This window comes from Pteropus medius, unplaced genomic scaffold, assembly GCF_902729225.1.
Source record: "Pteropus medius unplaced genomic scaffold, Ma_sr-lr_union100, whole genome shotgun sequence".
Taxonomy (NCBI): domain Eukaryota; kingdom Metazoa; phylum Chordata; class Mammalia; order Chiroptera; family Pteropodidae; genus Pteropus; species Pteropus medius.
Window position 1 is genome coordinate 6,550,979 of NW_024342469.1, and position 19,648 is coordinate 6,570,626.

At 53.0% G+C, this 19,648-nt stretch overlaps 2 protein-coding genes across 18 annotated transcripts in view; one reads left to right on the forward strand and one right to left on the reverse strand.

Moving 5' to 3' along the window:
• Window positions 1-1,697, forward strand: part of MRTFA (myocardin related transcription factor A) — a 170,927-nt gene extending 169,230 nt beyond the window's left edge. For all 13 annotated transcript variants that reach the window (XM_039863383.1, XM_039863381.1, XM_039863385.1 and 10 more), the window contains one exon: window positions 253-1,697. In XM_039863383.1, coding sequence (XP_039719317.1) covers window positions 253-767 — 515 coding nt within the window. In that variant the 3' untranslated portion in view covers window positions 768-1,697. The remainder of the gene's footprint in view (window positions 1-252) is intronic.
• An 81-nt stretch (window positions 1,698-1,778) lies between these two features.
• Window positions 1,779-19,648, reverse strand: part of SGSM3 (small G protein signaling modulator 3) — a 33,629-nt gene continuing 15,759 nt past the window's right edge. Inside the window, exons 2-22 of one of the 5 annotated variants that reach the window (XM_039863389.1) lie at window positions 11,481-11,593; window positions 10,918-11,003; window positions 10,388-10,454; window positions 8,070-8,278; window positions 7,878-7,985; window positions 7,245-7,388; window positions 6,794-6,989; window positions 6,305-6,450; window positions 5,786-6,010; window positions 5,413-5,467; window positions 5,073-5,200; window positions 4,811-4,966; window positions 4,541-4,595; window positions 4,336-4,385; window positions 4,004-4,156; window positions 3,769-3,839; window positions 3,614-3,662; window positions 3,449-3,534; window positions 2,591-2,713; window positions 2,440-2,500; window positions 1,779-2,223 (exon numbers count right to left, since the gene is read on the reverse strand). In XM_039863389.1, the coding sequence (XP_039719323.1) occupies window positions 2,143-2,223; window positions 2,440-2,500; window positions 2,591-2,713; window positions 3,449-3,534; window positions 3,614-3,662; window positions 3,769-3,839; window positions 4,004-4,156; window positions 4,336-4,385; window positions 4,541-4,595; window positions 4,811-4,966; window positions 5,073-5,200; window positions 5,413-5,467; window positions 5,786-6,010; window positions 6,305-6,450; window positions 6,794-6,989; window positions 7,245-7,388; window positions 7,878-7,985; window positions 8,070-8,278; window positions 10,388-10,454; window positions 10,918-11,003; window positions 11,481-11,487 (2,256 nt within the window). In that variant the 5' untranslated portion in view covers window positions 11,488-11,593 and the 3' untranslated portion in view covers window positions 1,779-2,142. Of the gene's footprint in view, window positions 2,224-2,439; window positions 2,501-2,590; window positions 2,714-3,448; window positions 3,535-3,613; window positions 3,663-3,768; window positions 3,840-4,003; window positions 4,176-4,335; window positions 4,386-4,540; window positions 4,596-4,810; window positions 4,967-5,072; window positions 5,201-5,412; window positions 5,468-5,785; window positions 6,011-6,304; window positions 6,451-6,793; window positions 6,990-7,244; window positions 7,467-7,877; window positions 7,986-8,069; window positions 8,396-10,387; window positions 10,455-10,917; window positions 11,004-11,480; window positions 11,594-19,648 lie in introns of those variants that run through there. The other 4 variants (XM_039863388.1, XM_039863392.1, XM_039863391.1 and 1 more) reach the window with 4 other exon arrangements.

The window sequence follows — 19,648 nt, forward strand, 5'->3', positions numbered from 1 at the left end:
AAGTTTTAAATTTTTATGTATCCGATTAGGTATTTTTTCTTTCATTGTCTGTGCTTTGGTGTCATAACCAAGAAATGACCAGATCCATGGAGATGTCTCACCGTGTTTCCTTCTAAGAGTTTTTGTAGTTTTAGCTCCTAAATTTAGGCCTTTTGACCCATTTTGGGTTACTTTTGTATACACAGTGTAAGGTAGGGTCCAACTTCAGGTCCTATTCGGGTTTCTGACATCCTTCACTTTCTTGATTGGCAGAAATTTCAGCAGATTTTAAGGAGCCACCATCCCTGCCAGGGAAAGAGAAGTCCCCCTCGACAGCAGCCTGCGGATCACCCCTCTCCTCCCAGTCCCCACCCTCTGCTGAGCTCGCTCAGGCTGCCCCGCCTCCATCGGGCTCACCCACCTTACCTGGGCGCCTGGAGGACTTCCTGGAGAGTAGCACGGGGCTGCCCCTGCTGACTGGTGGACATGAGGGGCCAGAGCCCCTCTCCCTCATTGACGACCTCCACAGCCAGATGCTAAGCAGCTCTGCCATCCTGGACCACCCCCCTTCACCCATGGACACCTCGGAATTGCACTTTGCCCCTGAGCCCGGCAGCATGGGCCTGGACCTGGCTGAAGGCCACCTGGACAGCATGGACTGGCTGGAGCTGTCATCAGGCGGCCCTGTGCTCAGCCTGGCCCCACTCAGCACCTCGGCCCCCAGCCTCTTCTCCACAGACTTCCTTGATGGCCATGACTTGCAGCTGCACTGGGATTCCTGCTTGTAGCTCTCAGGTCTGCTGGGGGACTGGCGGGGCTGGAAGTTGGAAAGCCTCGGGAACTCTAGGGAGCTCAGCGCTCTCCTGCCTGATCACTGAGTGCTGACAATCATGGGCCCAGTTTTTCCCTCCCTGGCTCACCACCAAGGAGAGAGGCTGCCAAGCAGCAGCTCTGGGTCCCACCCTGAGGTTTTGGAGACCTCTTTGACCTTTTGTGAGGTTGGAGGTGCCCTGTCTGCATTTTATGCAGGCAGGTGAGGCATGAATCTCTCTTCCCTGTGAAGGAAGAAATAAGCCGGGCCTCTACCTCCCTATTCCTCGTTATGCCAACAGAGTCCCAGGCTTCTTGGGAGGGGGTTGGGAGGCTCCCTGTCATATTAGTGTTGGTGTAGTATAACCAGTTAGTGGTTGGTGGCAGACATTTTCTGTACAGGTGTATATATATATACCTCTATATTATATATCGCCATACATATATATACACATTTTTTTTTTTGTGGGAGGTGGATGCAGCTCCCTCCCATCCTACTGTGCACATACAGAAGGGCCTGGAGACCACTGCTCCTGGGGCCCTCAGCCCCACCCATCACGTGTGTTTGACATGCAGCCACCCCATCACAGCCTGTAACCCATCACAGCCTGTACCCCACCTGTCCTACTTCCTGCTCCTTATCAGTGCCACGAGGGCAGAGGTGCTTCCTGGCCGCCGCCCACATTCCATCCTGCTGCCTGCCTCACTGCAGCCGCCCTGGGACAGGAGGGGCTTTAGCCCTGTGGTGGGTCCAGAGGTGGCCCTCAAGTTTTGGCTTCCTCCTGCTCTGGGGCATGTCACTGTCATTCGTAGAGGGTTGGGGATGGTGTCACCAAAACCAGTGCTGGGACAGGTGGGGGAAAGCATTGTGAACTTTTTAAAATAAAAACAAAAATACCGGCTTGTTACTCCTTCTTCCTGGCTGGCTGTTCTAGACCATTCCAGAAAAGACCTACAGCTCTGGGGCCCTGACTGGACGAAAGACAAAGTGCTTTCTTAAAGACAGTTTATTTACAAACCAAGGAGCCTTTACCACCCCCGAGCCCTTCCTGAGGAAAGACTGACAGAGGTGGCTCTGCACCTCTTCACAAGATTTTGGTCAGTACAAACGGTGAGCTTGGGGCCTGGGCCCCAATCTTCTGCTCCTGCCACCCACTGCCCTCCAGAGACGCTCTGGGGTGCCCAGGGTGGTGTCCTCTATCTCCCTACCATGGTGCCTGGCCAGAGTGTCTCCTTTCCTTGACCCTGAAGCTTGGGTCGGGCCCGGGCCAGCGCTGTTCTTGAGGAAGGAGCTGCTCTAGTAGCCAATGGGTCGGGGAAGCCTGGCATGACCGGGCCACTGGAGGACGAGCTTCAGCCATCTATGTCCCAGCTGAAAAGGTGGTGCTTCACCAGCATGTCCTGGACGCCCTCCTTCAGGGGCTTCTTCTCTTCCTGCACACAGACAGCCCCTCACCGTCATGGAATGCACAGCTGGGGCACACAGCAAGGAAGCCCAAGGTGGCAGGGGCCAGAGTGGTCCTTACCCATGACGCCAGCACCCAGGGTTCCCCTGGGGCCCTGCCTCGGCCACCCACAAGTGTTTGAACTGACCCGCCTGCACAGACCAGGCCTGCCACGCCCCACCGAGGACCAAACCCATCCACCCACCTCTCTCTTCACAGGAAGTTCCCAGTCCTGGGAGAGGCTGAAGGCGAAGCAGCAGAGGACACTGGAAGGGAAGGAGGGGAGGCTGTCAGTCGCCCTCAGGTTGGCTCTGCCCACCCCTCCCTGACCCAGGGCCACAGGGCAGGGCCCTCACCGGAGCTCACACTTGATCTGGACCCAGCCGGGGCTGCGCAGGAAGGACCAGGGCTGGTACCACTTCTCCACAGTCGGCAGGCTGGAGCAGAGCACTTCCAGCCACAGGTGCAGCACCTGCTCACTGGGACGGGGGGAGGGGTTCGTCTGCTGGGTTCTCTGAGGACTGGGAGTTTCTGCCCTTCGGTGCTGGGCTGGGCCACCAGCCCCTTTCCCGCCACTCTGAGGCCGCCTCAGGTGACCCCACTTCCTTTACTCTCAGCCCCTCGCTCTGGCTGCACCTCCCTGGGAGACACACTCAGGGGCCCATGGCCTCCACTCCCCTCTGTCCTGTCACAGCTCTCTCCACATCTGAGACAGCCACCGCCTCCTGCCGGGCACAGGGGCCTCTGCCCTGGTCAATCCAGGAATGAGGTGCACCAGGTTCTGAGCTAGTCTCGGGGACATCTGTCCTGCAAACCACCCCTCCTCCCACCCCACTCCAGGTAAAAGCAGCCTACAGGCCACGCCCTCCACTGGGTGGTAAATCCAGAAATATCTCATTGACCCTGGCCCAGGCTCAAGACTCACAAATGCCCGAGGCCCCCACCCTCATTTGCCGCAGCAGCCTCATTTCTGGGAGCCCCACTCACTGGGCACTTTGCTAAAGTCTGTGCTTCACAAAACCCCCAAGTGCCTCCCTGGCCACAAAGCAATGACTGGTCTTGTGCCGGAGAAAGGCCTCTGAGAGTCACCCTTGCAAACTTCCATTTATTTGCCTGTCCTCCTGGGGGGCCCGGCTCACATGCCCCCGCTCCCTGCAGGGCCCAGCCCGCCACTCATCTGACTGGACTGTGGCCCCCGCAGCAGGTACACTCACTTGAGCCCCACACAGATGAGGGAGCGGAGCTTGACATCCATTTGTGCGTGTGCAGCGTCATGGGTCACATTCACAGACTGCACAGCCTGTGAAGACACAGCCATCACTCAGGTGCCCCCCAGCTGCCAGCCCGCAGAGGCCAGCCCTGCCTATGGCCCTGCCTACCCTGTAGAGCAGCTCCTCTGGGGTCAGAACTTTGCCATCTTCATCCAGCCTGGGGAAGGAGGGGGACCAGAGCTGCCAGTGCTGCCCGGTGTGCAGACTTGGGCTGCTCCCTCGCCCCCGACGAGGCTGCCAGGGCAGGGGACAGGCCCGGTTACCTGTACGTCTTACACAGCACCAGGCGCGAATACACCGAGTCAAAGTCTCTCTCCACCTCCCGGCCTGCTGCCTGGGGAATGGGGAGAGTGTCAGGGACAATGGGATAGGTCCCAGGTCAAAGCCACAGGGTCTAAGTGCACTTCACCACCCCAGGAGCTCCTGCTGCCAGCTCCACAGAACCCAGGAGCGTGGGGAAAAGGACAGTGGAGGACATGCGTCCAGCCACTGACTTACTTCCTCGATAAACAGCCAGGGGTGGCAGGCGCCCCCAAGCAGAGATGGCTTCTTCAGTCCATGTTCAAACAGGGCCTTGAGGGCCGGGCAGAGGGTCCCTCGCACGAGGTCCGTGACCGCCTCCGTCACAGCGTCATCCCCGGCGATGGAGTACTGATGGCGGGGACAGGGTCTGAAAGGCCCCAGCCCCATGCCTGCAGCTGCCCTCTCCCTGGCCTCAGAGCCGCCGCCACAAGCCACTGAGAACACAGGCCCTGGCTGGGGGCGTGCAGGCCTCACCAGGCTTGAGGTGGGGGCAGCTCCAGGGCACCCTTCCTGGCTTCCCCTCTCACCTCTTTGCTCCGTTCATCTAGAACTTCCACAAACTTGGCAGGAAACCAGCCTAGGGGAGAAGCAGGGTCCTGTGAGGGGCCTGGTGTGCTCACACTTTCCCCCGTGGGGCTGAGGACAGGCTCGGCCTGTTCCTGGCGGGGACGGGGTCGGGGATGCAGCTTCACTGCCCAACCCGCTGCCCCCAAATGGGGACCAAGACCTCACCTCTCAGGCCATTCAGCTCCCCCACCCAGCAGTGCTCGTCCTTCTGGGAAACAATCTGCAGAGGAAAAGAGCAGAGAGCCGGGCCCCAGTTGCCATGCCCAGTGCATCGCGCATCATCTGTTTTCATCCTTGGCCAGGTCGAGGAGGGAAACACTCAGCAGGGGGAGGGCGCGAGTGAGCTGGATGACCTGGCTGCAGCCTCAGGGCCAGCAGGTGGCAGGACCACTGGCATCCACTCCCAGCAACCACCCGCCGCAGAGCCCCACGCACCGTGATGATGTCATTCTTGCGGAAGCCCAGCTCATCGTCATCGTGCCGCTCAAAGTCCAGCAGGGCCTTGGCCCGGCGCCTGTGGCTACGTGAGCAGGCCACGTAGTTCTCGTGGTCCCGCTGGTGGCTCTCCATGCTGTAGTCTGGGGTCAGCTCCTGCCAGGGTGGCAGAAAAGCTCACCAAGAAATAGGCGCCTCAGGATGGGGAAGGAGACCCCCCATGTCAAGCCACTGGGCGTAGGGCTGGGAGGCTGCAACTCACCACACTACAGTTTTTGGGGTCTGTGCACTGGAAATGGCGTGCCACGCGCAGGATGGCTTCCCGGAGGTCAGCCACCAGTTCCGTCTGCTTGATGTTCTTGGCCTTGAGTGCCTCCAGGTCGTCTACCCCTGGGAGGTCCAGAGAGTTACAGCAGCTGTGGTCCCTGCCAAGCCCCCTTCCCAACTCCAGGGAAGCTTAGAGTCCACTGGGGTGCGAGAATGGACACCCCCTGGTATGCACCGCCACCCCCACGCCTGGCTCCCAGAGCTTAGATGTGGCCGGGGGGAAGGGGGTCGCTGAGTTCGCCTGAGTGCACAGCTGCCTGCAGCACAGTTCTCACCAAAGAGCAAGGAGGTGAGGCCAGACTTCCTCCGCTGGGTCCTGCGACGAACCACCTGTAGACACAAGGGCGGGTCAGTGGCAGGAGGGGACCCAGGGCCCCTCATTTGTGCCACCTCATGGGCAGCAGCCTCTTAGGCCAGCTCTGAGGGTCAGGGATGCATTGTCAGTTCAATGCTGGGTCTGTCCTTCACCCAAACCGGGCTTATTGCTGCCCATCTCTCCACAGCTGTGGTCTGCTGCTGGGCCATGCCGGGCATGCGTGCTAAGCTGGCGGGGAGTGGCGGAGCCCGGAGGGGCCTCTCTTGCTCTGGGCTTCCTCAAGGGACCCCCACGCTGTGGGTGAGGCAGGGCCTCCTCCCTCACAGGCCTACCTGAGAGAGGTTGGTAGTGGCGCTGGTCCCCAGGAGCTGGCCCTGGTCTGCGATGAGGTAGGCCAGGTGCTTGCGGCGCTGGGTCTCCACGGCCATGTCGGTGAGGGAGCCAGCCAGCCGCATGGCCTCCCCCAGCAGCAGCTCCGCGTCTTCGATCTGCGAGGGTATGTCTGACAGCGTGTTGAAGATAGAGGCCGAGTTCTCTGACTGAATCAGCTCCTCCTCCTGCGCCACACGAGGGGAAGGAGGCAGGAGTCACTGCCCGGCACCGAGCCCTGTCACCATCCCAGGCATGTGTGACTTCTCTGGATGATCAGCTGAGCTCAAGAGAGTCTACCCTGCCGGGGAAGGGGTGGAGGGGCTTTCAGGAAGGACCAGTGCTCAGGCCACATGCTGCTGAAGCCTGAACCCCGAGTCCCCAAGAGGAGGGGTGCCAGGACTGCTGCATCTGGCACACAAGACTCCTAGTCTTCATGGGGAAGCTGGGCAGTGTGGCCCAGGGACGGGGGGCAGTGGCACCTTGAGGCGCAGCATGCCCAGCGTGGCCTGGAAGAGCACCAGGGAGCCCTCGTAGAAAAACAGGTCCCAGAGGCGCAGCAGCAGCTTGATGTGCACCACGCTGGCGAAGGCCGTGAGGAACCAGTGCAGCGTGATCAGAGACAGCTCTGTGGACAGACCAGGGACAGCTGGCATGTGACAACCTGAGCAGGGGCACGCCCCAGGCGCACGAGCTGGGCAGGAGGTGGAGGGTATCTCCCAGAGAGCAGCCATAGGCCCACCCTAGTCCACGGGGATGGAGGGGACAAGCGTCAGGACATCAGAGACAAGAGCGACAGAGGCTGCGTGAGCTGTGCCCACGGCTGGGCCGTGTGAGGAGCCTTTCTCCACTCCCCCGAGCTGGCCAGCTGCCCGGTCCTCCACTGGCTGTCAGGAGGCCTTGGACCCGCAGTACCTGAGTCAGAGTCTCAGGACCCCTTGACCCCAGAGAAGAGGGTGGGCGGCCCTTACCAATATCATGTTCCTGGAGCAGCTTGTCCAAGCGAGGCAGGTACTGGACGATGAGGTGGCGCAGGACTCGCTGGTCTGTCTGGACGCCCAGCAGGGTGGTGCTGAAGTAGGAGGCAGGTAGCAGGTCCTCAATGATGGCACACATCATCCAGAAGGCATCCTCTTCCTCCAGGAACAGCAGGAGGCAGGCGGCCACCTGGCCAGGGCAGGGAGACCAGGGGCTGGGACCCAGGTCTCCACGTGAACAGAGACCCACTTGATGGGTCACTTCGTAGACCGCATGCCCGCCTCAGGGTTGCACCCACCCTACTTGGCAGCCCCGGCCCCCTTGGGGACTCCCATCTCCGCCCCTACTTCCTGTCCTACTGCCTAGGACAGTGAGCTCATTCACGCCTGGGGGCCAGAGGAACATGCTTGGGGACACCTGCAGCCCTTCCCGGGCTGTGCTCACCATGCCTGTGCCCTGGCAGTAGCCGATCTCCGGGTAGAGCCAGGCCAGCGCTCGGAGGACCCTGCGCAGCCGCGGCACCCCGATGCTGCCCACGCTGGCGAAGCAGGCATTGCTGGGCATCGTGCGGAGCAGGTCCTTCTCGATCTGCCAGCAGCCCGCCCACAACAGGAGCTGTGAGATGTGGCTGCGGGCCACACGCCAGCACAGAGACCCGGAGGGAGCCTGGGAGACCCCGTATGGGGCACACCCCAGTGGGCTTCTCTCCCGGGAACGGGGATTCCTTGTGCTCCTCCCTTCAGGATCAGAACCCAGCTAGTGTGTAGCTGATTCCTTCACATTCACCCAGGGAACTTATAAAAGTAAACGACAGATTCCTGGGCCTCGGGCCGCAACTAGGAATGAGAATTTCCTGAACGAGGCCTGAAATCTGCATTTAACATGCACTGGTTAGGTGGCCTTTTTGACAATTCTCTCTGCTGCCACAGAGGGCCCAGGATGGAGCCAACTGCTCCAGGCGCACGTTTGTGGGTGAGAACACTGCCCAGGGCTGCCACGTGGCTGCCGTGTTCTCCCAGGCCACGGAGAGACCACTGAGGGGGCTCCTGTTGACCCCAGGCCGAGCCCCGGCCTCACCTGTTTGGCAGCAATGGTCTCGTCGTTAGAGCTGTTCCTCACGGCCTCCCGGTAGGACAGCTCGGAGCCCTTCTTCTTCTGCAGGGCCCCGGAGAGCCGCATCCACAGCTGAGGGGGAGCCCGCGAGCACTGAGTCTGTGGTGGGACACTGAGCCCTGGGTCACCCTCTGCAGACGCCCCCTCCCGGCTCACCTGTGGCCTCATGCTGTGTGGGATGCCAGCCAGCACCAGGGAGCGGAGCTTCTCAGAGCGGGGCAGGGAGACGGCAATCTTGTCCCAGGTGAGGTCGCCCACGTCGTGGTTATGGGTGAACTCCAGGTGGGCCTGCCACCGCAGCCGCTGCGGAGGGTCCTCCATCAGAGACACGGCCGGCAGCCTGCCCGGGCTGGGGTCGGCACCATCTGCCAGGGGAGCGCCCAGGGACACAGCAGTGCGAGGGGAGGAAGGAAAATGTCTCCTCACTGCATGTTCTCCAAAGCAGAGGGCCCTGGGCTTCGGTCCGGTGTCCGGATCCGCCATTGAAATCAGAGCCACAGTCCCCACGCTCCAGCACTAGGATGAGCAAACCCAAGCTCTTCACTCACTCCCTGAAACCTGCCCTTCCACGGTCTCACCCGGCCAATCCACAAACCCACCTCCACTCTCCACATGCTCAGGCCTAAGCCTCGGACTACCTGCAGCTCCTCCCCGCGGTCAACCCGCAGAGCTGAGGCAGAATCTCACCACTCTTACCACCTCCCACTGCTGCCCTGGTCCAAGCCATCACCTTTCTTCCGGACTCCTGCCGCAGCCTCCTTGCTGGCCTCCCTGGTTCCACCCCACCCCTAAGGCAATGCTCCAGGGTGCCCTTCTAAGCCACAAGTCAGGTCATGGCACTCTGTTCAGAGCCCTCTAGTGCCACCCGCCCACCCGCCTCGCTCAGACGTGTAGAAGGTTCTGTGGCCTGCCTCCTCCTGTCCCATCCCCTCGTCCCCACCACTCCAGCTATTCCCCACCAAATCCACTCTGCCCCAGGGCCTTTGTGCTTGTTGTTCCCCTTCCTCAGCTAACTCACTGCCTCCCTTCCTCCCAGTTTGTCCGAGTGCCTCCCCTCAGAGAAGCTTCCTTCACCGCCTTATACACAGTCCACCTCCCCTCTTCTCTGGGTCCCCAATTTTTTCTTTGCTCTTCTTGCCCTGGCATATATTTACTGCTGGGAAACTCCACGAGGCCAAGACCACCTTCGGTTTTCTTCGAGGCACTGGGGATGCAGCAGGGGTGAGGGGACAACCCACAGCCAGCCTCCTGAGATGCTCGAGTCAATGCAGATGAGGCGCTCGTGGCCACCTGGTCATCTCGGTGTGCGTGAGCCCCACAGTGAGCCTTGTCCTCGCTTATCCTAACGCCACACCCTCAGCCTCAGCTTTTTAAACCTTCGCCCTTAGCAGATTTATGTATAGTAAGATGCACAAATTTTAAGTGTACACTTTGGTGAATGTCAATAAACAAATGTCTAAACATTGTCCCCATCAAGATACAGAACATTTCCTTCAAACTATAACGTTCCCTATGTTCCTCTCAGGCCCAGCTTTTGACTTCCAACCATCTGCCTGCAAACTAGAGAACAAGGAAAACTTATGTCGGAACTAGAAATATGAGTGACCTGAAGGTGACTAGTTTCAGCCAATTAAAATCTTCTAGTTACAGTTACATCCTGGTGACAGGCTATCCTGGGTTCTGGCAGGTAGGTTCCCCAACAGCCCACTCAGGAACCAATGAGTGCATTTATAGTAGAAAACAACAGAAATGGCCTAGAGGCCCCTCCCAGAAGAATAGTTATAAAAATATGATAAATCCATTATAATGGGATATATGTAGACACTGAAAAATGTTTTTAAAAAGATCTTAACTGACAGAAAAAAATGCTCGAGCAATAATGTTGAGATATAAGAACAATATAAAAATGTGTATACGACATAATGTTACTAAAAGTATATGTATACACATGCAAAGCCAGAAAAAATACTAAAATGTCAGTGGTTATCTTCAGGTTGTGGGATTACAGGTTAATTTGTTTTAATGTTTATATTTGTATTTTCCAACTTCTCTACAATGAACATTGCTTTTATTATCATATGAAGATCAATAAAATTAATGTAAGAAATATCACAGGTCTCCATTACAGCTGACCCTTGACCAGTGCGGGGGGCCGGGGTGCTGTCTCATGCAGTCAAACCTCCGCGTGGGCCTTAAGTCAGCTCGCCGCACGCAGATTGCCAACGGCCAGCTGACCCTTGCATGACCTGGGTTTTAACTGCCCAGGTCAACTGAATAGCATCGGTCAAATGAAGAAAGTCTGAATATGTGAACCCGCAGTCAAACCCGCGTTGTTCAGGGTCAACTGTTATGAACAGCGCCACCCTCATGCAGAAGCGCCCAGAGCCCATAGGCCACAGCTGCATAATGAGGGTCAATGCAGCAGGAGTCCCCCCAAGGTCATCAGCAAGATTACACGAGGCACTCAACCGTACCTTCCTTGTCCACCCGGAAGCCAAACTCGTCATAGTAGAACTCTGGTTGCTCCACCGACTCTTCCTTCTAGAACCCGGATTAGGAAGACTCAGTCACACGGCACCCAGTCTCGGACCGCCAGTTATGGGAGATGCCACCCATAATGCTGCCTGCTGAAGTCCCACTCAGCCTTCAAGACTCAAATCAAAGGCCACCCTGCTTGAAGTCTCCCTGGTCATCATTCAGCTACATAGGGCCACTACCTTCTCTAATCCTCCCAGCTAGCATTTTCTTTGTCTTCCTTAGAGGTCAAAGATAGTAAGATCAAGGCAAGAAACATGTTTTATGCATTTCTGGGCCCCCATAAAACTGAGAGCCTCCAACCTAACGGGTGATTCACAGAGGGTGCGCAACTAAGATGCCATCTCTGATGGTGGCCCCTGACCCTGGGGGAGTATGTTGCAGTGGCCACTCACTCCTGGGAAGCAGGTCCCCACTGGTGCCCCAGCTTGGTAGCACAGCCACTGGTGCCCGGCTGTAAATGCTGTACCTGTGTGTACTTGGCCAGGATCTCCTGGGGCCACATGCTTGGAGTCAGGGCTGAGAAGGGACCGCAAGCAGAGGGTACATGGCTTCCTAAAATCAAGGAAAACCAGGAATAGGAGATGAAGAAAATGCAGAGCATTCAGGGGAAAAGTTCAGGTTAGGAAATCCGCACACGGCCTGCTCTGCCTGGAGCACCAGCGGTAAAGGGACGCCAGGCTGGGGAGGGGAAGAAACCTAGGAATGTGCCACTTTCTGGAGGAAGAAAACGAAAGCAGCATGTTACAAGCAAAGCCCGACTTCGTCTCTGCGCCACCGTGTGAGAGTGAGGACTTGCAGGCGGGAAGGAGGGAAGAGGACAGAGTCGGGAAAACTGGGCTGCGGAGAATCGGGAACTGCAGCCCTTCAGGATGCCCAGTCCGCCTCTTACCTGGATGCTTTTGAGAGCCTCAAAGATATGTGAGAAACAGACCCACCCGCCTCTTTCCCAGCAGGAGGTCCTCCAAGGGAAGGGCCTCCCTTCATTCCGCAGTCCCTCAGCCCACTCCAAGTCCAGGTCCCCGCTCCCACCTGACATTGTGCGGAGAGGCGAGGCGAGTCTTCTGTGGATCCAGACTCAGGTTGTCCTATCCCAGTATCTCACAGCTGGGAGGCTCCTCAGGCTTCATCTGGTCCAGAAACATCTGTGCTGGCAGGAAAGCAAAGGGGACAGTCGTTCTAAAGCAACCCCTCCTGGGGGGCCGGTCTACAACTTTGGTAGCCCAGAGGTAGCCAGTGGACAGGAAGCCCTGGCCACCATCCGACAAGGGAAGGAAAAGTCACACTGAAAAGAAAAAGCCTCTTGCTCTGAACATTTCAGCCGAGGGAGGGTACACGTTAAAGAAGCTAGAAGCCCGATGTTCCCCACAGCTCTGTGAGCCACGTGGGGCATCTGCTCAGGCCCCGCGTTATTAAGGAAGGAGAAAATCACATGTACAGACTTCTTCATGCCCTATGCTCAGGCAAATGTCTTTCAAAAAACAAAACCCAGCAACCACCGAAACCTCGGTGAATAGGTTTCCTTGAGCCAGGAACTTTGAAGAATCCTTTAGATCAGGGGTCCCCGACCCCCGGGCCATGGACCAGTACCGGTCCAGGGCTGGTTAGGAACTGGGCCGCACAGCAGGAGGTGCGCCGCAGGCGAGTGAGCGAAGCTTCATCTGTATCTGCAGCCGCTCCCCAGCGCCAGCATCACCGCCTCGGCTCCACCTTGGATCATTAGGCATTAGATTCTCATAGGAGCACCATCCTTGGTGCCAAAAATGGGGACCGCTGATCTAGATAGTATACAACTAAGCTTCTGAGTCAACACCTGCACTCACCCCAACACTGACATATTCCATTTCCTCCAACAGTCTGCGCTACCACATTTTCCACTAGCCTTACAGCTAGGAAACTAGGAAACTGCAATCTAATTAAAATCTCTCCTGTTGCTGTTTAAACCCCTGCCTGCCTCCCTCTCTTTTTTGTCCTCTTAAAAAATAAGGATGTGACAATAAAAAGATTAATAGTCCAGTTTTAAAAATGGGCAAAAGAGCTGAATGTAGATTTCTCTAAAAAAAGAGATGTGAATGGCCAGTGTGCAGGCAAAGGAAGCCTGACATCGTTAGTCATCAGGGAAATGCGAATCAAAACCACAACGAGGTACCTCTTCTCACCCGCTGGGACAGCTATAAGCAAAAAGCCAAAAACAAGCGCTGTGAAGATGTGGAGAAATGGACCCCTCTGCCACCCTGGTGGGGCTGTAAAATGGGGCTGCCACTCTGGAAAACAGTTTAGCAGTTCCTCGAAAGGTTAAATGTAGTTACCACATGACCCAGCGATTCCGATCCTAGTTATTCACCCAGGAGAAATGAAAGTACGTGTCCACACAAAAACTCATGCATGGATGGTCACAGCAGCATAATATCCTAACAGCCAAAAAGTACAAACAACCCAGATGTCCAACAACTGATGAATGGATATATAAAATAGATGGAATATCCACACATTATCATTCAGCCATAAAAAGGAATGAAGTACGGATAATGCCAAAACACAGATGAACCTTGAAAACATGCTAAGCAAAAGAAGCCAGTCACAAGAAGCTGCGTATCGTGTGATTCTATTGCAATGAAATGTCCAGAAGAGGCAAATCCAAGGAGGGAGGAAGTAGACTGGTGACTGCCAAGGGTTGGGGGAGCTGGGAATGCAGACTGACTACTGATGGGTACGGGGTTCTTTGGGAGATGAAAAATGTTCTGGAATTGGACACTGGTGACAGTTAAACAAAAGTATGAAATACTAGAACTATTGAAATGTACAGCTTAAAAGTAGTGAATTTTATAGCATGTGAATTATGCCTCAAAAAAAATAAGAGCCATCCACTGGGGCGTCAGGACTAGGGGCCTCCCCCAACTTTCTAACTTCTTATTCCTAACGTGCTTCTATTAAAAGCAAAAAGAATCTATTATCATCCATTTGAGCTTCAACAGAAATGTAGTTTGGGGGATAGTTTTTCCAATGTTTTCTGAATATTACATCTTTTACTTCTAACTATGGAATAAAAAGATTTGATTCCATGAAATAAACGTGAGGTAACAATAGGTTGAAGTACTTTAGGACAAGCTGTCTTCCAGTTTTTTGAAATCATATTCACTGAGACCTAGACCTAAAGAAAAACCTCTTTTTACCATTTTTCAGGCGTTTGGAGGTTCCAATTGTTACTCTAGCCGACAGCAGCCCCTAGCCTTCTCTGCCACAGAATTCTGGTGTTGGGAATTCTGGGTAAACGAGAAAGGTCACGTGAGTGAGAAAGGGTAAAAAAAGGAAAATCAAACAACCACTCAAGGTTGGCTCTGAGACTACATTACCCTGTGGGCCCTTAACCCGAACATGTGCTGAAAAATGAGCACATGACAAATCCCAGTTCTCTTAAAGACATACGTGCAAATCTGGGGACAAAAAAGTCATCTTTTAGCTCCTAAGGGCAGCTTGGCTGAGTCACCAACCTCCACTCCTGCCCCCAGACACACCCCGGCCATGACGAGTCTGGGTTAAATGACCACCACGGAGGCTTTGGTGCCAGCTGGGCGAGCCACCCCCTCCTGCTTCCAGACAAGCCCTGCTGAGAAACAGATGGCAGAGCCTGCTTCCCTAAGGGGTCAGCCATCCTGGGCTTGTCGGTGCTGCGTGGGGCTAGTAACAAAAATGGAATATCTTCCTTCAGTACAACGGATGCGTGGGGCCTGGTTTAAATCAGAATTTTGTGCTGGAAAGAGCATTACATATTTTTACATTAAAGGGACTGAGCTAAATGTTTTAAAAATCACATCGTCATTCAATCTTCAAAACACCTTTTGAAGTACACGTCGCTATTCCTTATACACGAGAAAATAAGCCTAGAAGAGACCTACAGTTTTCCAAATGGACTCCAATAACTGTGCCCTCTCACACCATGCTGCCTCCCATCCTGCCCAGTGAAATGATGTCACCAGCCAGAGCTGGGAAAATAACCCTGGGCTGTTATGCCACCCACAGCGGCTCCAGAGCTGACCTCTGCACCGCCTTCTGCGGGGGGCCAGACAGTGCTGCGGAGTGAGGACACCTCCAGGCAGACAGGTGCGAATTCGAATGCCAGCTCTGCTGCTCCACTTGTTATTAGCTTGGGCAAGTTCACTTGCCTCTCTGAATCTGTTTTCTCATCCATGAAATAGAATAACAATACCTCCATCTTACAGTGGTTAGGAGTATTAAGCGAGAAAGCAAATAAGGCCCTTCCACACCGTCTGACACACAGCAAGTACTCAGTAAGCATCAGGCAATTAGTAGTCCTAATAATTTCTAGAAAGTTATCGCTAGTATCTGGGCCTTCTACGCTGAGTATACTAAAAGCCATATAATATTGCTGATATTCATCTACAACAACCTATAAACATGACAATTTCATATTCAATGTAATACATGCCAGTTGAGATCATGAGAAAGACTCATCAACACCCCAGAGACAGTGATTTGGTGGTTTCTTCCACAAGGGCAGAGAAAGTGTGAAGGAAGCGGGTGTTACTTGCAGTGGTGGTAACGGGACTGCGGAGAGGGGGCTGGGAAGACAATTCTCCCCGAGCAGCTCTCCTTCCTGACCTTAGCTTGCTTCCCACTCATTCATTCACTCCACAGTTACTGAGCACTGCCATGAGCCAGGTGCAAACCTAAGGGCTGAGATTCGACAGCGGACAAAGTCCTGGCTGTTACATTAGAGAATCGGACAATGAATGAGAAAATGACTGCGTCAGATGGTGACAACTACAGCACGGTGAGGAAATAAAGCAAGGGAAAGGCAGAGAGAGCCGCAGGAGAGATGGAATGTATGTATACGCAGTGGTCAGGAAGAGTTCTTTGAAGATGAGGTGACATCTGAGCTAAGACCAAAGCAAAAGGAAGTGAGGGATCCAGTCACGTGGCTATTGGAGGGGAAAGGGATCCAGGGAGAAGAACAGCAATTGCAAAGCCTTTAAGGCAAGAACGTACCTGGCAGTTTGAAGCGGCAGCAAGGCGGCCAGGGGGCTGGGAATGAGGAGAGAGGAGAGGGAAGAAACACGGTGGGAGACACGGTAGGGGTCAAGGCAGGGGTCACGGAGGGCCTTACAGTGCTGGACAGACTATGGACCTCACTCTCTGTGAGCTGGCGCATTACAGGAGGGCTCTGATTCGGGTTTAAAAACTCTGTTATGCAGAGGAGACCGCAAGGCAGGAGGCAGAGGTGACACTGGTAGGAATGACCTTGGCTTTGCTACAGTGGGACCAGTGAGAAAAGATGAGACCCTGGATATGTTTTAAAGAGTCTCTGCAATAACATGCATATGCCACATCTCCCACAGGCTGCCCTTGAGTCTCCCAGTTCCCAACAGGAGCAGTATGTGACAGTGCTAAGCTGGGCAGGCAGGTTTTTCCTGCTTCTGGTCACTATGGAAACTACTCTGAAAGCAGCCATCTGGGAGTCTGCAAAAGCTGCTGAGGAGTTAGCCATGTCACCATCGCAGATGCCCTGTTGTTGTCACAGGAGTACTGGGAGGCAGAAACTTGAGAATCAGGATTGATGCAAGCAATTTTGAGGTGCCCTACAAGGAAGTGTTAAAAGTTAAATGTACACACATGAAGGTGTCGGTCGCTTTACTCTGCCTCCAATGTTGTCTCCTGAGTTTGCAATCCCACGTTCCTAAAAGGCAAGTTTTGATCACAAAGCAGAGCGCGTCAGATGTCACTGCAAATTCATGGGGCTGGGAGGCTCGTGATACAGATCTCCTTGACAGACACCGTCCACTCTTGACCTACTAACCTGTCCTGTCTCCTGGTTTTCCTGACAATACAGCAGGGTTGCCACCACTGCATAGGTGGTCACACATTTGCCAGGGAACACAGAAGCTGTAAGTGGCAAAAGCAAACACATTTGTATTCTAAGAGGCCTCTGAGGTCCTGAAGACTATTTTTCTCCGCAAGGAAATGACAGGACACTGAAAGCTATCGATAACTATAACTGGGAGAGAGAAGCACAAGGCCAGGAAAGTCCGAGAAAGGCTGGAGCAAGATGATAATGTGGCTACTACAGATGCTAAAAAAAAAGTTAAATGGGACAATAAGTGCTCAACAGGATATGAACATTTTACTGGAAAGTGAAGGACGACACATGAGTACTTTCGGAATGCAGAGTACAGAAGTACCGGGATTCTTCCTGGTCTTCCTCAGCACATGTCTAACACGGGAGTGGGGCTCCGCCCTCTGCCGTGCTCTTCTCTGTCAGGGACATTCCTGGGCGACCTCTTGCCCTGCCACAGCTTCCACAACCTCCTGGCGACTCCCTCCTCTGGTGACACCTTTCTCCCAAGCTCCAGACTCCTATTTCCAGCTGCTACTTACTGCCAATTTATCTCTGAAGCAAAACTGAAACCTACATCTTCTGCTTTACTCTTTCAGTGGCTTGCCATTACCCTCAGAATAAGAGCCACACCCTCTAGCAATACGAGGTTCTACCTGACCTGGTTCTACTCCTCCCTCGCCAGCCCCACATCTGCCTTACAATACAGTCCTGGTGGCCAACTTGTGATCAGCCGCCCAATGTCTCCATTTTTTTGTCTCTAATGGTCTTCTCCTTATCTGCCAGACAGACTCCTATTCATACTTTAAGACTCAACTCAAACAGCACCGTGTCGCTGAAAGATGCCTTCTGTGGTAGCCAGCTTCAAAGACAGCCCACACAGGTCCACCTCCTGGGGTTCACTTCTTTATGTCAACCCTAACCACAGTGAGCCCAGCTTAGGCCTGTGAACAACAGAATATGGCTGCAGTGACCACGTGTAACTTCCAAGGACAGCCCATAAACGGCATTGCAGCTTCCACCTCGCCCTCTTGTATCGCTTGCTCTGGGGGAAGTCAGCCGCTGTGTCATGAGAACACCCCCGGAGCCCTTGGAGAGGTACCACCTTGCCAGCCCCATGAGTGAGCCACTGAGAAAGTAGGTGTCCTAGTCCCAAACCTCCAGGTGACTGCAGCCCCAGCCAACATCTGACTGTGATGTCATGGGCAAGATTCTCCTTTCTCACAAGTCAGGAACTCCTGGGCTGCTCCTGAATTCCCCATTCACAGAAGCCATGAGAAATAATAAATGATTACTGCTGTTTGAAGCCACTAAGTTTTGGGGTGGGTTGTTACACATCAACAGAAAACTAATACACGTCCATGACTCTTCTCTGCTTTAGCGGAGGTTCTCTCTCTGCTCCTACAAAGCCCTGTGCGCAAGCTCATCACAGAACTTACCTCATAACATTTGTATCCCTTTGACTTTGGCCAACTGACTCCGCTAGATTAGACTGCATGTCTGTCTGCGTCCTCGGCACTCAGAAGTTTCTCAGTAAACATTTGTCAGATATATTAGATGCATGAACAGCAAATGACAAAAGAAGTAAATAAAAGTCACATTTCATGCCACAGTAATAACTAATTGGAGTTTTATTTACTCTACTATATTCTTGGTATCTAGAAAACAGCAACCTCCCCACCACACTGACCCCACAAGCAGTTTTGAAACTGCTTCCTTTGCTCACTCTTTCCAACTGCATGGTTCTGGGAAGCTGTTGATATTTATAGGACTCTATCTTCCTGAGCCTAGGTGATTGGTTCGTGGCGAGCACTGATCTGAGCTGGGCCAATCACAACACTCAATAGTGCCAACATGATCAGACCAGGTGTGAACACCTGACCCAATAAATATCTTCTTGGAAGTTGTGAACTTGAGACCCAGAGAGCCAATGTCTGTCCCCTTTGGTGATGGAAGCACACAAATATATGTGTATATATACATGTATACACATATGAATGTGTGTATGTTGGTATAATTACTTGTATATACATATTACTAAGTATGTACATACATATATACAAGTATACATACATATTTACAAGTGTATATACATGTAAGTATACATATTTTAAAAGTTAAAAATACATTTTATTTTTTTAAGAAAATAATACTATTAAAAAAATAAAGCTGTAAATTGATACATTCCCTTGGGAATGGAATATCTACAAATATTTTCACATCTTTTGTAACTATTCTCCTGGAAACCTAAGGAAATAATTTAATTAGAGCAAAAAGGTTATGTGCACCAAAAGGTTTACTTCAGCATTACCTATACAACAAAAACATGAAAATCATTTCAATGTTAAACATTAGGGAAATTCATCAGATTTTGGTATACTGACGCAAAAAAATGTGATTCAGTCATTTCACATTCCAACTACGGACTTCCGCATCTGGCTAAAATGGAGTTACAAGGACTGGATTTACTTTCCCAACTTGAACAACTAAAAAGCTGGAAAAATACATGAAACCGTGATTTTCAGACACTGGATGACAGGCAGCACAGGACACTGAATCCTGGGAGAGAATGACGGTCCCCCAGCTGCCACCTGCGGGCTGCAGTGCCAGGAGCTGGCCCGGGAGCTGGAGAGAGAGCTGGAGGCCAGAGCTGCGTGAGTACAGAGCAGAGAACGGAGGAGAGAGGCTGGGGCAGGAAGAGCTCAGAAACCTGCAGAGGGTACCCGCAAATCTTCACCTGAATGGTGGCCAGAGCATGTGTGTGAGGAGGCGCCCCAAGCCTGGGAAAAGGACCACCTGAAAGGAACATGAGGAATAACACCTGACGCTCACCACACTAGGTTGTTGTGATGTGTTATCCTTTTTATATACTGTGGAATTTTATTTAGAATTTTTGCACCTATGATCACAAAGGATATTTGATCTGTAGTGTTGTTTCCTAGTTGTGCCTTTTTCTGGTTTTGGTATCAGGATGATGTTTGCTTTAAAGAACGATGTGGGAAGTTGTTCCCCTCTTCAATTTTCAGGAAGAGTTTGACTAGAAATTGGTATTATTTCTTCCCTAAATTTTGAGTAAAAATCACCAATGAAGCCTTGTATGCCTGGAGATTTCTTTGTGGAAAGGTTTCCTACCACAGTTTCTTAATAAGTCTATTAAGTCTTAAGATTATTTTTTTCTTCTTGAATGAGCTTCGGTAGTTTATGTACTTGCAAGGAATTTGTCCATTATTTAAGTTCTTGGATTTATTAATGAATTTAATCCAAAACCAATAAAGATGACAGAAATCAATGAAGTAGAAAACCAAAAAAAAAAAAAAAAAAAAAAAAAAAAAAAAAAAAAAAAAAAAAT